This window comes from Cyprinodon tularosa, unplaced genomic scaffold, assembly GCF_016077235.1.
Source record: "Cyprinodon tularosa strain WSP-4 unplaced genomic scaffold, ASM1607723v1 ctg369, whole genome shotgun sequence".
NCBI lineage: Eukaryota > Metazoa > Chordata > Actinopteri > Cyprinodontiformes > Cyprinodontidae > Cyprinodon > Cyprinodon tularosa.
The window spans coordinates 431494-445087 of NW_024039084.1; the positions used below are offsets into that span (position 1 = coordinate 431494).

The 13594-nt window shown below is 44.2% G+C and overlaps 1 protein-coding gene across 11 annotated transcripts in view; it reads left to right on the plus strand.

Moving 5' to 3' along the window:
• eps8a (epidermal growth factor receptor pathway substrate 8a) overlaps positions 1-13594 on the plus strand; it is a 45836-nt gene that overhangs the window by 16629 nt on the left and 15613 nt on the right. For all 11 annotated transcript variants that reach the window (XM_038296175.1, XM_038296164.1, XM_038296167.1 and 8 more), the window contains exons 4-11: positions 1809-1876; positions 1951-2112; positions 5477-5626; positions 5986-6068; positions 6145-6281; positions 7386-7456; positions 7710-7836; positions 13157-13245. In XM_038296175.1, coding sequence (XP_038152103.1) covers positions 1809-1876; positions 1951-2112; positions 5477-5626; positions 5986-6068; positions 6145-6281; positions 7386-7456; positions 7710-7836; positions 13157-13245 — 887 coding nt within the window. The remainder of the gene's footprint in view (positions 1-1808; positions 1877-1950; positions 2113-5476; positions 5627-5985; positions 6069-6144; positions 6282-7385; positions 7457-7709; positions 7837-13156; positions 13246-13594) is intronic.

Here is a 13594-nt window from a genome sequence, read left to right on the forward strand (position 1 = left end):
GTCATATGACTGTTTGTTTTTCACTGGACAAAGTTAGAAATGTGGGACAAGATGTTCGTAAAGCTGAAGGAAAGCTTTAGGAAGAGGAACTAATGTAACCTTGATTTAGATTATTGAGGAAAAAACAAACAAACTGAAATCTGTTTGGAAATTATGTTGATCTCCAAACAAAAGCTGCTGCCATCTTGCTTTAGATAGAAATAATTAAGGAATTAAAAACCATTTAATTTTCTGAATCATTAAAACAACTTTAGGCCTAGAGGAGAAGAAGAGAAACTTCACAACCAAGATGTTCCAACCTGGTACTGGTCTCATGGAGCGGTGACACATGATGAAGTTTATATGCAAAGACTCTAAAGAAAATACTTAAGTTAAAAAAAGCTAACAGTGATCCCTCCTTCAGCAATCCAGTTACTTATCTAAGCATACTGGGCTCATCCTTGTTCCTCCAGTTCCTGAGGATCCTCAGATCACAACTTTTCTGAGAACCCATGGCTGGTTCTTCAAAAATGGTGTCATTAGTGGATTAAAATACTGTAGAAGGGGGGGAAGCGGCCAGTGGTGAAGTGTGAGCAGCAGTGTGAGTGTTCACTGCTCCGCTCTCACCTCTTGCTACCAGATAGAGGTGAGGTGTTGTTAAACAGCAGCACCGCATGGAGAGAGAGGAGTGATGATTGTTGAAGATGAAATGAGCTGAACTTTTCTGTGAATCACGAAATGGCAGCCAAGCAGGGACTAGATGTAGGCCGCATTTTTTTTCCACTTAAAATGGAATGCAAAGAAAAACGATGTTGGAAAAGGAAGAAATAAAGAATGCTCTGCAGAGGTCGTTAGGTGGCTTAAAAAAAAAACGGTTTTGATTTAGCCGTGGAAGGACTGTTAATCATCCTCCCTTACCTCCAGCACAGATCCCAGCCTGTCAATGCACACTGCCCAGCATCATTGCTTTCTGCGGGGGTAGATTTACAAGGGAATCCGGCCAAATCCCACAGAATCAGAGCTGCGTCTGGACGAACCAAAGTAGATCTTTTTTTCAGAGCTTTTGGGGCTCTTCCAAAACTGACGGTCTCCCCAAAGGCGATTCAAAAGTTGTTTATAGAGAAACATTTAGCAGCAATCCGAGATGTTAAGTGTCACCTTGGCAGGAAATTACATGGGTTGCCAGGGGTTGCCAGGGGTAACGACAGGTCCAAAGTGAAGGGTCTGCGAGGCTGGTGATATCTTAAAAACCAAATCTGGACAAATGATAGTTTTACCTGCAGAAATGAAGGAGCAATGAAAAAGTATGCCAAATCATTTTTGATTAAATTCGGAACTTAATGGGGGGACAGCTGATCACTGGATGACCGAAAAATTTTCTTTAATGAAACAACAGTAGCACACAGGATCTTTTCTTAAAAAAAATATATATTTTTTCATTTTTACAAATGACCTTTTTAAATGCGCTAATCAAACCATAACTATTAAGTCAACTGAAATTTTTCTCACATCAGTGGGGTTTCAGCTCCACGCAGCGGGTCCAGGGTGTTGACACTGCATCTGAAATGCAGAGCGGTACACTACCTTTGGGGCTGGTGGAAATCACTGCGGACATCACATGTGGTCTGAATGCACCAGTAGAAGACACAAATGGATCCCATCTTAACAATGTGGAAAAATTCTTACAAAAACATGAAATCTGAAGGGTTTGATGAAAAAACTAAAAATCCATGTACTACAGAAAGATGTCACCAAAAGGCCATTGGCTCCATTTGATCATCCTGCTGGAAGAACTTACAATGATTAAGACTTTGTTTCTGTTCTTTTAGAGCAAAGGAAAAACTACACCAGAACCAGCATCAACAGTCTGACGGATACATCCCAGTACCATGTGGAGGTAAGTTCCACATGCTTCCGTCTGAATTTTGCCATAGAAACAGGCCCCAGAGTTCAGACGTTTGTCTCTCTCAGCACCTGACCACGTTCGTGTTGGACCGGAAAGATGGGATGATCACCGTGGACGATGGCATCCGCCGTCTGCGCCTGCTGGACGCCAAAGGGAAGGTGTGGACTCAGGAGATGCTGCTGCAGGTGGAGGACAAGGCGGTCAGCCTCATCGACCTGGATTCACAGGTAGGAAGGGAGATTTAGATGCTCTGCTCCTTTAAAGTCTTCAGGAGTGTCAGCAGCTCTAGTCCAGTGAGACGTTTCGGGGAAGGACAGACCTCCAGCAGGAGTAAACAGGAACTCTGTGGTCCTGAAGTTTAGACGGCTACAACAGATGCTGGGAGGCATCTCTGGAGGCAGCATCAGAACCAAAACTACAGTAGGAGCATAAGAAACATCAGGATAGTTTTAGATCACCAGAACTACGGACCAAACTACTAAATGAATCTGTGGGCTGTAGATCTATAACATCTGAATGTCATCTGCATAGAAGGCACACTGGAAGCCTTTAGAGGGGGTCATCTGGTTCATTTAAAGATTACATTGCAACATGTAGCCCACTGGCTTTCTACTAGAGTCTCACTTTCTTCCTGATTGTGAAACCCAGAGCTACCAGTGGGTAATGATTTATTTTTTACAGTCTGCAATTCCTTAGATCTTCAAATTACAGAGTTGGATATGGCTGCTAAGAAAAATAAATGTACCCAACAAAATTAACCAGTCCATATGAAGTTTAGCAGTGCATTTAAGATATCCTTAAAGGTACTGTGGAGGATTTTCTTAAATTTTTTGAAAGACCTGCCCTCTCCTTTTGATAAAGGTCTTTCTTTTCTTCTCATACACTTTGTAGAAACTTTTTCTCTTACAAGTGTTGGGTCATTTTCAAAGAACCGCAGTGAGAAAGGTGAGCTTCAATGACTGTCTGAAACCATAGCTATTCGCCTAAAAGGGCGCATGCGCAGGAAAAGATGGCTGACTGGGGATGAACATGTAGGGCGGCCTTACGTAAACACCTCACCAGAGTGATTGAAAATTAGTTATTATTAATTTTTTTTTTTCTCCCAGGTTGGGGTCTCAACCGCACCCTCTCCCAAATACATCTCAAGTCTCCGCTAAGTGCGGAGCCCATTCCCCCCGTCCTGCTCTCCCTCCGCTGGCTGGCGTCGGGGCTCACCGGTGCACTGGTGGAGCTGGGGGTGGATACCCGGGGGACTGCTGGCTCATTCCTGGCGGCCTCTCCGCTGGCCCCGGCCGGCCGGGGCTTTGCTGGGGCTCCTGTCTGGGGATCGGGTGCCCTTGGGGCCTCGGATCCCTGGGGCCTGGGACTGGATCCGCTTCGGGGTGGGGCTGGCTGTTGTTCGGGGATTTTCGGGGTCGGTGCCGGTGCCGTCGCTACGATGCTGGTTCCTGGGCGGTGTTTCTTTCCTATGCCGGTTCTGTGATATCTGTTCGGGGGGGGGAGCTGCACGGCATGGTGGGGTGCGGGTCTTGGGTCCTGTTTTGGGCTCCGGTTTTTCCGCTCGCACTTCTCCTCTTGCCTATTTATTTTAATTGTAATTATTAATTTATTAATTAATTAATTTATTTACCTATTTATTTATGTTTTTTTTTTTTTTCTCTTCCTCGGTGGGGGGGAGCGGTTGCGGGCGGGTCGGTGTCTGGTGTCTGCTGTCGCATAGTGGGGGCTCCTTCTTTTTTTTTTTTTTTTTTGGGGGGGGTTTGCTGGGTGGGGGTCCTGCTGGCGGCGCGCCGCTGGTGTGTGGGGGTCCGGGCGGCTCCGGTGGTGTTGGGGGGCCGGTCTGGGCGGGCTGGCTGCGCTGGCTGGGTATTCGGGTGGGTTTTCCCTCTTGGAGGCATGGCGGGGCTGCTCTGTTCCCGCCGATCGCGGCGGGTGGGGCTGCGGGGCGGGTGGGGGCTTGGAGTGGCTATGGCCGGCGCGTTTTGGGGGCCGGGGCGGCGGAGCTGCTCTGGCCGCGTGTCAGGGCCTGGTGCGGGCGGCGGGTGGGGGCGGCGGACGTGGCTGAGCTGCTTTGGCTTCTTCCGGTGGGGGGGCGGCGTGCGCTCCGCTCTGGCTTTGTGCTGCCCCTCGGGCTGCTGGGGGGGGTGGTTGCGCCGGCTGCGGTCTGCTCTTCTTGCGGTTTTGCGCCGGGCAGCTTTTCTGCTCTCGGGCTGATTCTGTGCGCGGTGTGTTTCGTTGCGCGCTGTTGGCATCGGTCTTGGTGGGGTGGGGCTGCGCTTTTGGCCGGGGGGGGCGTTTTAGGGGGGTCCCGCGGCGCTCGCGGCCGGTTCGCGGCAGATGCGCGTGGGCCCCGGCCGGGGCCGGGGCCGCCTGAGTGTTTTTCCTGGGTGGTGCGGTCGCGGTGGGTGTTGCGGCCGGTCGCCGGGGCTTGGTGCCGGGGGGCGGGGCGTGTTTCGGTGCTCTGTGGGGCTGGGGCGTTTCGGTCGGCGCCGTGGGGGGGCTGGTGTTCGGTGCCTGGCCCTACTTCGGGGTGGCCGGCTGCCGGCGGGGCCCGCGGACTCGTCCCCGCGGCTCCCCGGGGCGCCGGCATGGCGGTGGCTGGGGGGCTTCCTCGTGGCTGTCTCTCCTCCTCCCTTGGTGGGGGTCTGATTTCCAGGGCTGGCCCCGCTTTGGTGCCTTCGCTTCTGGGGTCCCTTTGGGCGCCTGGGGCTTTGGGTCTCCCGGCGCTGGACTCAGTGCTCTGGGGGGTGTGCCTCTCCGGCTCTCCACAACCACTATTGAGCATTTTTTCTATGGTTAAAACTTTACATGCACAAGTTCACCCTCACAAACAACTACAGGTGCTAGGCTTCAGGTACTTAGAGATTCACTTCCAAACAGAAACCCCACATTCATATCTTCAGGTGGCACAGGGTACATGTGAGACTTAATAATATTACTTTAGCGATAGTTTCAAGGTGTTTGCTTTATTGTATATCTCGCACCATGTCTTTTGGTTGTGCTGTTCTTTTTTTTCCATCTCATTGCAGGTGATGAAGCAGACTGAAAATGTTTTGTCATTGTCTCCTTCCGATCTCCTCTTTCTTTCATCTTTTGTCCTTTTTTTTTCTTTTTCTTTTTCCTTCTTCTTCTTCTGTTTTTCTGCTCTACTTACATTGCAGTGTCCATATGAACTGTAAAACTCCCTGCATAATTATAATAAAGCAATTTATATACATGAAACAAGTGGAGCAGTATGGCAATTGCGATACCGCTACACTTGTGAAAGTAAAATCTGTTGGGCTCCTTTTGGCATCAAGACAATTATTCTTATTGCCACCTTGCCAGACAGGACACTGTTAAAAAAAAAAAAAAAAAAAAAAAAAAAAAAATTAGGAAGACCACTTGTTTAAATAATCCACCTTGAAATAAAAGATTGTTGTCTATACCTTTAAGCTAACGAGAAAGGACAATTGCCCATTGGTTGGAACCCAGTCCAGGTTTCAGTTTAGTTTCTTCAGCAGAGTTGTGGCAAAAAAATATTTTCTCTTGGTGTAAGAAACTCTAATTTGTTATACTAAATGAAAAACATGCTATGCTTGTTTTTTTTAGAATGAGTTGGAGAACTTCCCCATCAGCTCAATCCAGCACTGCCAGGCTGTGATGAACGCCTGCAGCTATGACTCCATCCTGGCTGTGGTGTGTAAAGACTCCAGTCAGAGCAAACCAGACCTCCACCTGTTCCAGTGTGATGACATCAAGGTAGGCTGCCTTAAAATAAAACAGAAACCTGCTGAAGAGTAAATGCTCCTGATAATCTACTGATCCATTTTGTCCTGACTGAAATCGATGGGTTTTTATTATCAACGCATTTTAATTCAGGAGAGCTTGCGGACTTTAAAATGAAGTCTTCAGTCCCTCATTACTGAACTTTCAGTCAGAACCTAAAGAATTTTGCATTAAAGTTATTTCAAACAATGACTTGAAAAGATGAACTCAAAATAAAAAGAAAATGAAAAAGGGCCGAGGAGATGACCCTGTGGTGCTCCAAATCTGATCAGCTTCCCCATTTTTCGTCGTTTTTAAACCGATATTTTAAAAAAAATGTTCTGTTTCAACAGGCAAATCTGATTCACATGGATATAGAAAGTGCCATGATAGATGCCAAAGGGGGCAAAGTGAAAAAACGACCAGAGACTCTGAAGTGAGAACGTTTCCACCAACACTTACTTATAAGGATTTTAATGGTGGCAGCTAATTGGCTGAACTTTTATCTGCAGAGTGATTCTGAAGAGTGACGGCCTGATCCCACCTCCCCCCCCGACTCCCGCCCCTGAGGCGCCACCTTCATCAAATCAAGAGGAGAATAAGGGGCGAACAGCGGCTTGGTCGGCGTGGGCCAATGAACAGCAGCACTGTGAGTGATGTCATGGGGTTGTTGACTCATTATGTTTTTCCTTAAATCTTTTGGATACGAGGATTGTCACAAATATCAATACTCAGTCACTGTATCCGGATACAATAGTAACTCTGCAGGGTATCAATAGTAAGGACAAGTGCTTTCATCTTTTTGCTCTTTTTGATTTCAGATTTATAAATTATAGAACATTAAAAGAATAAAAATTCAAAAAAATTTGATAACAATTTAATATTTGAATCATTTGTTTTGCATTTATTTTCACACTTATTTAACCAGCATCTGTCATTCTGTGGACAAAACTTGTCCCATGTAGAAAATAAATGGGTACATTTTTCAAAACAATACAAATATTTTGTATGCCTTTAGTCATTTATTACTTCTTGACCCCTGCAGTTTCAAGTTTCAGTTTTTAAAGTAATTGCTGTCCAATTTAAAAATAGAATGTTTACCATTAGTAATGCTACACAGACTCTAAAACATGCTATTAACTAATCATTTAAAATACAAACAATATTATAAATAATTTATAGATGCTAATACATTGAGATCATCTGTTTTTTGAATTAATCAAGAAAAACATTCAATAGATAAATCAAATAATCGATAGCTGCAGCCTTACGCAGTGCAGACTTGGACAACCAGTAGAAATGATAAATGTCCGCCATGTTGTGAGTGGCAAATCCTCAAAAGGGAAGAAATGCAGACCTGCTTAAAGTTGGGTTTTTACAACAAAAGGAGTGCATAAACTTTATGAATTTTAAATGATGATTATGAGTGTTATAGCGATCATGGCTGTGAATCATAATTGGTTAAAAGGAAAGAAAATGTGTTTAAATTAGCTTTAATTTAATTAGATCTGGTTCTTATAATGAGCAGTTATTTAGTTTAGTGGTTTTGTTGTGAGCTGGGTTCAACTCTCTGAGTGAGGTTAGATTACTATAAGGATGAAGATCTGAGTATTTTTGTTTCTCTTCCTCACTGAGGGGAGAAGTTCCTCTGCCTCCTGGTTTCCCCTTTAAATCCAAAAATTTTTTTCCCGCGCAGTCGGTTTCGTTCCAGAGGTGTTTTGCATGTGATGACGGCTGTGACGTTGTGTTGCAGATGAGCAGCAGCATCTGTCGCAGTACGACGGAGCGGGGGAGATGACGGCGCTGCGGGTGGACCGAGACGTGGTGAGGCTCACATCCTTCTGGTCTGAGAGCCGCTGCAGGCGGTTTGGCTTCAACACAAAATACTGCAAAGGACTGATTGTTGGGCCAAGTTTGATTTAAACATAATCAGAGTTTGAAGGAAAATCAGCTTATAGTTGAAAGAATGGTGGGGTGGGGGGTTGGTGGGGGGATGGACTCTGCTCTGTTGGTTCTAGTTTAATCATTAATGCTTCAGCAAACCAATTCATAATACGGCTTGTTGTTCTCTCTGCAGCAAATCCTAAACCACATCCTGGATGACATCGAGTTCTTCGTCACCAAACTGCAAAAGGCGGCAGAGGCCTTTAACGAGCTCTCCAAGAGGAAGAAGGCAACGAAGAACAAGAAGAAAGCTCCAGGAGGTGAGCAGGAGCTTCTAGGCTGGACTTTATCCCAGACAGACAGAAATATTCAAATATTTTTTATATTCAAATATTGCCATTAGATTTTACAAGTACAAAGAAACAAAATAAACTCTCTGCATTTAACCCATCCACTTCAGGAGCAGTAGGCTGCCATTGTGAGGCACCTTGGGAGCAATGTGGGGTTAAGGGTTTTGCTCAGAGAGCCAGATTGGCAGGGTGTGGGAGTGGGGATTGAACTCAGGACCTCTGGCTCCCAAGTAGTGTTGCCCCGATGCGATATTGTTGTCGCCGATACCTGGCCGTGTAGAGCTGGGCGAAATGGCGATATATATCGTGAGGAGGAGAGAAACATGTCTATCGTGACCTTTCTCCTCTATTTTTTCTATCGTGATAAACTTTTTTATTATTATTATTACTGCTAATATACATTTTAATATAATTTGTTAATATAACATTTTGCGTTTTTGCTATGCAAACTCTAAGTGTATATAACGAAAAAAAAAGAGAATAAAAAGATAATGTGTAGAGAACGTGGTTTTGCGACACTACACCGCTTTACGTCACGCGGCTTTGCACCATACGTTTGCGACATTACTGACGGAGAGAGCCCGCGAAATTTCTTTCTGGCTTGAAAAAAAATGAATGATGGGACACCCAAGAAGATGTTACCACAGCAGCGGTTACAGAGTCCGAAACGGTTGCCAGGTCACAGACACAACAAACACCACTTTTGCCCAAAAGGGGAGGCAGCTCGGTTGTTTGGTTATATTTCGGATTTCAGCCATCTGATAAAGAACAAACGCAACCGATATGTAAACTGTGCAGCAAAGCCGTTCCAGCGGCTGATGTAAATACTTCCGGCCTCTTTTACCACCTGAAGAAAAATCATGAACAAGAACACGGGAAACTACAACCACTCCGATCAAAACAAACAAGGGATGAAAATACAGGAAGCACTGGAAAGAAATTCTCACAGCCGAAGCTTAAGGAAGCATTCGCCCAAGGATCACAATATGAGAAGACGTCTCAGCGACACAAGCAGATCACAGGTGCTATTTCACGCTATATCTGTAAAGGCATGGCCCCCGTTTACATAGTCGAGAAAGACAGCTTTCGGGACCTCGTCCGTACACTCGATCCCAGATATGTGATGCCTAGTCGAAAACATTTCAGTAAAGTGGAGCTGCCTGGCTTATATGCTAGTTGTCGGGCTGAAGTGGAGAGAGAGGTACGCAGTGGTGCGACGCATTATGCGTTGACTACGGACATGTGGATGAGTAGAGCAACACAGCCTTATATGAGTCTCACCATCCATTTCATCAAGGACTGGACCCTCCTAGTGGAAAACAAGGTAAGTGAAAGACAAGAGAAAAACCTGGCCTTGGAATTTTATAAAATGTCAATAACAAACAAATATTAAATGATTAATTACTGCAGCGCAATAGCCAAGATTCTATACTGTTCACTGTCATGGCCGCAAATTGCATAACTGGTGTTCTTGGTTGGGGTTGGGATTCTCATATTAGGAAACAAGATGATGGGTAAAAAATAGGCGATGAAAGATTTTTTTCAACCCTGTCCATCTGACGGACTATGAAAACATAAAATGCAACATCAGTTGTGGTATATCGTGATATATATCGTTATCGTGATATAAAATAATCCATATCGTGATATAGTTTTTTTTCCATATCGCCCAGCCCTATGGCCGTGCAGTATAGGCCGATACGATACCATCTGTTTGAAACTGATGTGTCTGTGTATATGTATGAAGAACTGCATACTACTTGAATGTAAAGTAATTGCCATCATGGTGAAAGCAGGGAAAAGACTAACAAAGTGAATCCAATAGAATTATATATCGCCTACCTATAGTGGGTGACAATAGTTGAATAAACCTTTGGCTCTCAGAATGGTATCGCTGCCCTATTTGTTGGTACTCGCTGATACCGATACCACCATTTTAGTGCTGGATCGGGGCCCCGTCCGATACTGGTATCAGTATTGGTGCAACACTAGTCCTAAGCGCAATGCCCTAACCCAGGGGTCAGCAACCTGCGGCTCCGGAGCCGCATGCGGCTCTTTAGCTTCTCCTTTGCTTTCCCTCTTTTTCAAAAACTTATGAAAATTGATTATTTTTTTGTTTGTCTTGATATGGTGTGCAGGAGGTCAAACAAAAATTATGTTTTCCAGTGCTGTAAACATTTGTATAATATATTTAAACAATAATTTGTATCATAGCCATAGAGATAAGTAGTCATAACTTCCAACCAGCATGGCGTGGTGCCAGGCAAAGTGTTCGGAGTGTCTCGGACCATGGATCCCAAAGGGAAAAAAGCAAGATAGCTGATGAGAAAAGACAATTCAAAGAATGGATCAAATCATTTGCTTTCACTATCAATGCGGAAGAATTGCCTGCATTTTTGCTTTGTAATAAGAGGTTGTCAAAAAATAAAAATAAAAACTTGGAAAGGCATTTCCAGGGAAGGCAAGCTAAATATGTTACCGACCACCAAGCTGGGAGGGAGAGGAAAAGCGCGATTGCAGAACTTCTGGATAAATTAGAGGAGCGCAAAGATAGATTTAAGAAGTGGATTACACTTTTTAATTATATCTGTTACTCTAAACAGAATTTAAAGGCACACTATGCAACATTTTTCAGTTAATTAATGTGTTCCATAACGTTATGGATGATTAAATGAGTCATTTCAGGTTGAACAAAGGTATTCTCGGCCGCCCTGGTGGTCTGTGGGGGAAATACTGCACTTGCAATTGCAGGAGCACCGACCCGCACCCACAGGCTCAGAAGTCTCGTGAGAGTCAGTCTTGCTTTACGGCGAGAACTGCTACACGCCCCCAGTTAAAAGCATTCTCGTTGCTAGCACAGTGGCGATCTTTGTGCAGTTATGCTACGTTCACGCAGCAAAAGCAGCAAAATCGCCTCTGCTGCTTCATTTTTGCTGCTTGTACCAGTTAGTTCTGACGCGCGGCTGAAGCAGCTTTGCTGCTCTGGCTGCGCGGTGCAAAAGTGTGTCTGACGCGCGTTGGGCGGAGCTTCACTATCCTTTCTCTGCCTTGCAGATATATTTGCTGTGATCAGTGGGAATAAAGTAGTTTTAATATGTGTTTAAATGAGAAAATACACCTGAAAATGTAATCAGTGCCGTCAGTTCATCCAGATTACAATCCTGCCTCCCAATGTTATTTCTGTCGGAGCCGCTCAGACCCCCACATACCAGCGGTGCGCTGACAGAAGGGATCCCTTCATCAGCAGCCTCTGGCCAGGTTGCCTCCTCGCGGTTCACCACGGCAGCTGGTAGGTGTTTTTCATCTAAATAATCCAAACTGCATATTCTGCCGGCAGATTTCTGCATTTTAAGTTAATTTAGGCGTCAATAAACTGTTTAAGAGGAGAGATCATAGCCTCTGATCATCAGCGCCGTGTCTCTCTCCCTGCGTCAGATGCTTAGCCCGACGCCCAACGCGCTGCTTCAGCTGCTCAGACGTGCTGCGCCTGCTGCTCAAAACGCGCCGCGGGACCTTTTGCTGCGCCTTGACGCGCGTCAACCATTGACTTTGCATGTAAACTCGCTGCTTCTGTCGCGCCAGCTACGTCCAATGTGAACGCAGCGTTAGTCATTCGCTGCTAAGCTCAAAACAACCGCGCCTGGCTTGACGGAGAAACCAGGAGAACAGCTGAGCATATTTACGACAGTGCACTTTTACTTTCGCCCTCTGGGGGGAGCCTCGCTGGAAAATCAACACCGGTTGCATAGTGTACCTTTAACACTGAAATAAAATGAGGTGTTTATGTATCCATGTTATACATTGACTTTTTAAATTAAAAAATATATTAATATATATTTAAAAAAATAGAAAATTTTTTCATTTTAATATTGAAAGTGTTCAAGTAGAAAACTACAATCTTTCAGTTTGGTATATAAACATTTTCAAGATTCTAATATTTTATAAAACACCTAAACTGACCGTTTGAGCCATAAAAAATCAAAGGGAAAAAAAAAACAATGAGAGCTTTAGGCTGGGCTTTATGCTGCCCTGCAAGGCTTTAAACCTGGTTTGAATGGAGTCAAAGCCATTCTAGAGGAAATATCAGGGTGCTCATTTTGATATTTTTCCTTCATGTAATTATGCCAGGGACCTGGGACCCACTGCTTGATTTAATGATGTGACCGATACATGTGCATTGTCTTATTTAACTGGCTGCTCCATTCATGTTGCCCCCTGTTTCCTATTTAATTATTAAATGTAGGAAAAAATCACACTTAAATCTAATAAATGTTATTTTTCAAATTTTATAATCCAACATTTTTAATTGACGCCGTGAGCGCATCAGAGCGAACTAGAGTGGAGTGAAATCCTCGCTCTGGCCTTTGAATTGAAAACTGCTCTGCGCTCCACCATTTTTCTTCTGCTCCACGCTCCGTTCACATGCTCTGATCTGGATCCAGATTTATTTTTGATTCTGTTCATGGTGAAGAATCCTGCTTCACAGCAGCAGGTTGAGCCAAACATCCTCTAAATGTTCAGGGTCATCTTTGAGCACCATTTCTCTTTTTTTTCACCAGCTCACCACAGTTCTTCCAGCAGTCCACACTTTCTCTGCTCTCTTTTTTGCCCGGTTTGGCTGCTGTGTCTGAAAGTAGCAGCAGCAGCAACCCAGACTGACAGCAGCTCATTGGATCATTTGTAATTTTAAATCAGGTTAGGTCCGTATCTGGACCGCGGCCCACTAATCCGCGACCTCTGCACTAGGCCACCACTCCCCCTGCAAATACTGATTTAAATTTGAATTAATTTCCTTAATGTTTTTTCTAACCCTCTTTTGTTTTAGGTGTAATTTATTTTTCTTTTTTTTAGTAAATTTAAAAAAATTATGAGAAAATGTGTTAAGACATTATATTTAAATTGATTTATTTCTTTAATAATAATGTTTGAAGTTTTTTTTTTACATATTAAAATATTTTTGATTTATGTGTAGAAAAAAGTAAAAAAAAAGCAAAAATGTGAATAATAATAAAACTAACATTGAATGATTTTAGGGTTAAAACTGTAAAATGAAAGATTTGAAAATAAACCTTTTCTAATGTGAAAAATAAGTTTTCCCCCTCAGTAATTCAATTTCAGCAGTGGCAACGTTTCTCCTCCATCTACTTAGTTAGAACCCTTCATATATGAACCCAAAAATCTTTAGTCTTAAACAGAACTCCGATTCAGACATTATAAAGTTCTAACCTTCTCCACGGACCCAAATGTGACGAATCAGAACCTGACACGTCTGCTTGTTTTTGTCCACCAGAGGGTGTCCTGTCTCTGAGAGCCAGAGCTCCCAGTGAGGAAGAGTTCGTGGACTGTCTGCAGAAGTTCAAACATGCCTTCAACCAGCTGGTAACCGGTTCCTGTTTTAACTGGTTATTTGTTCATTGGCTTGGTTCTGATCCACTCTGTTCTTAAAGCCGGGCATACACTGTACGATTTTTTTCAGTCGTTGCACACAGTCGTTGCACACTGTGAGTTCACAGCTCACGATGCATGTGCGACCCAAGGCTCTGATCCGATCTACCTTCTCACACTGCACATCTAAAAACTACATCGGACTCAGCCTCAGAGAGAGATGGCACTACTGGGACTTATATGAAGCTCACTACAGAGAAATGCGCTGCCTTAGCAATTTTGTGCTGAAAGCCCTAAAAAGAAAAGGCGACGACGTATTTGGACAAAGACATGGCTGAGCAAA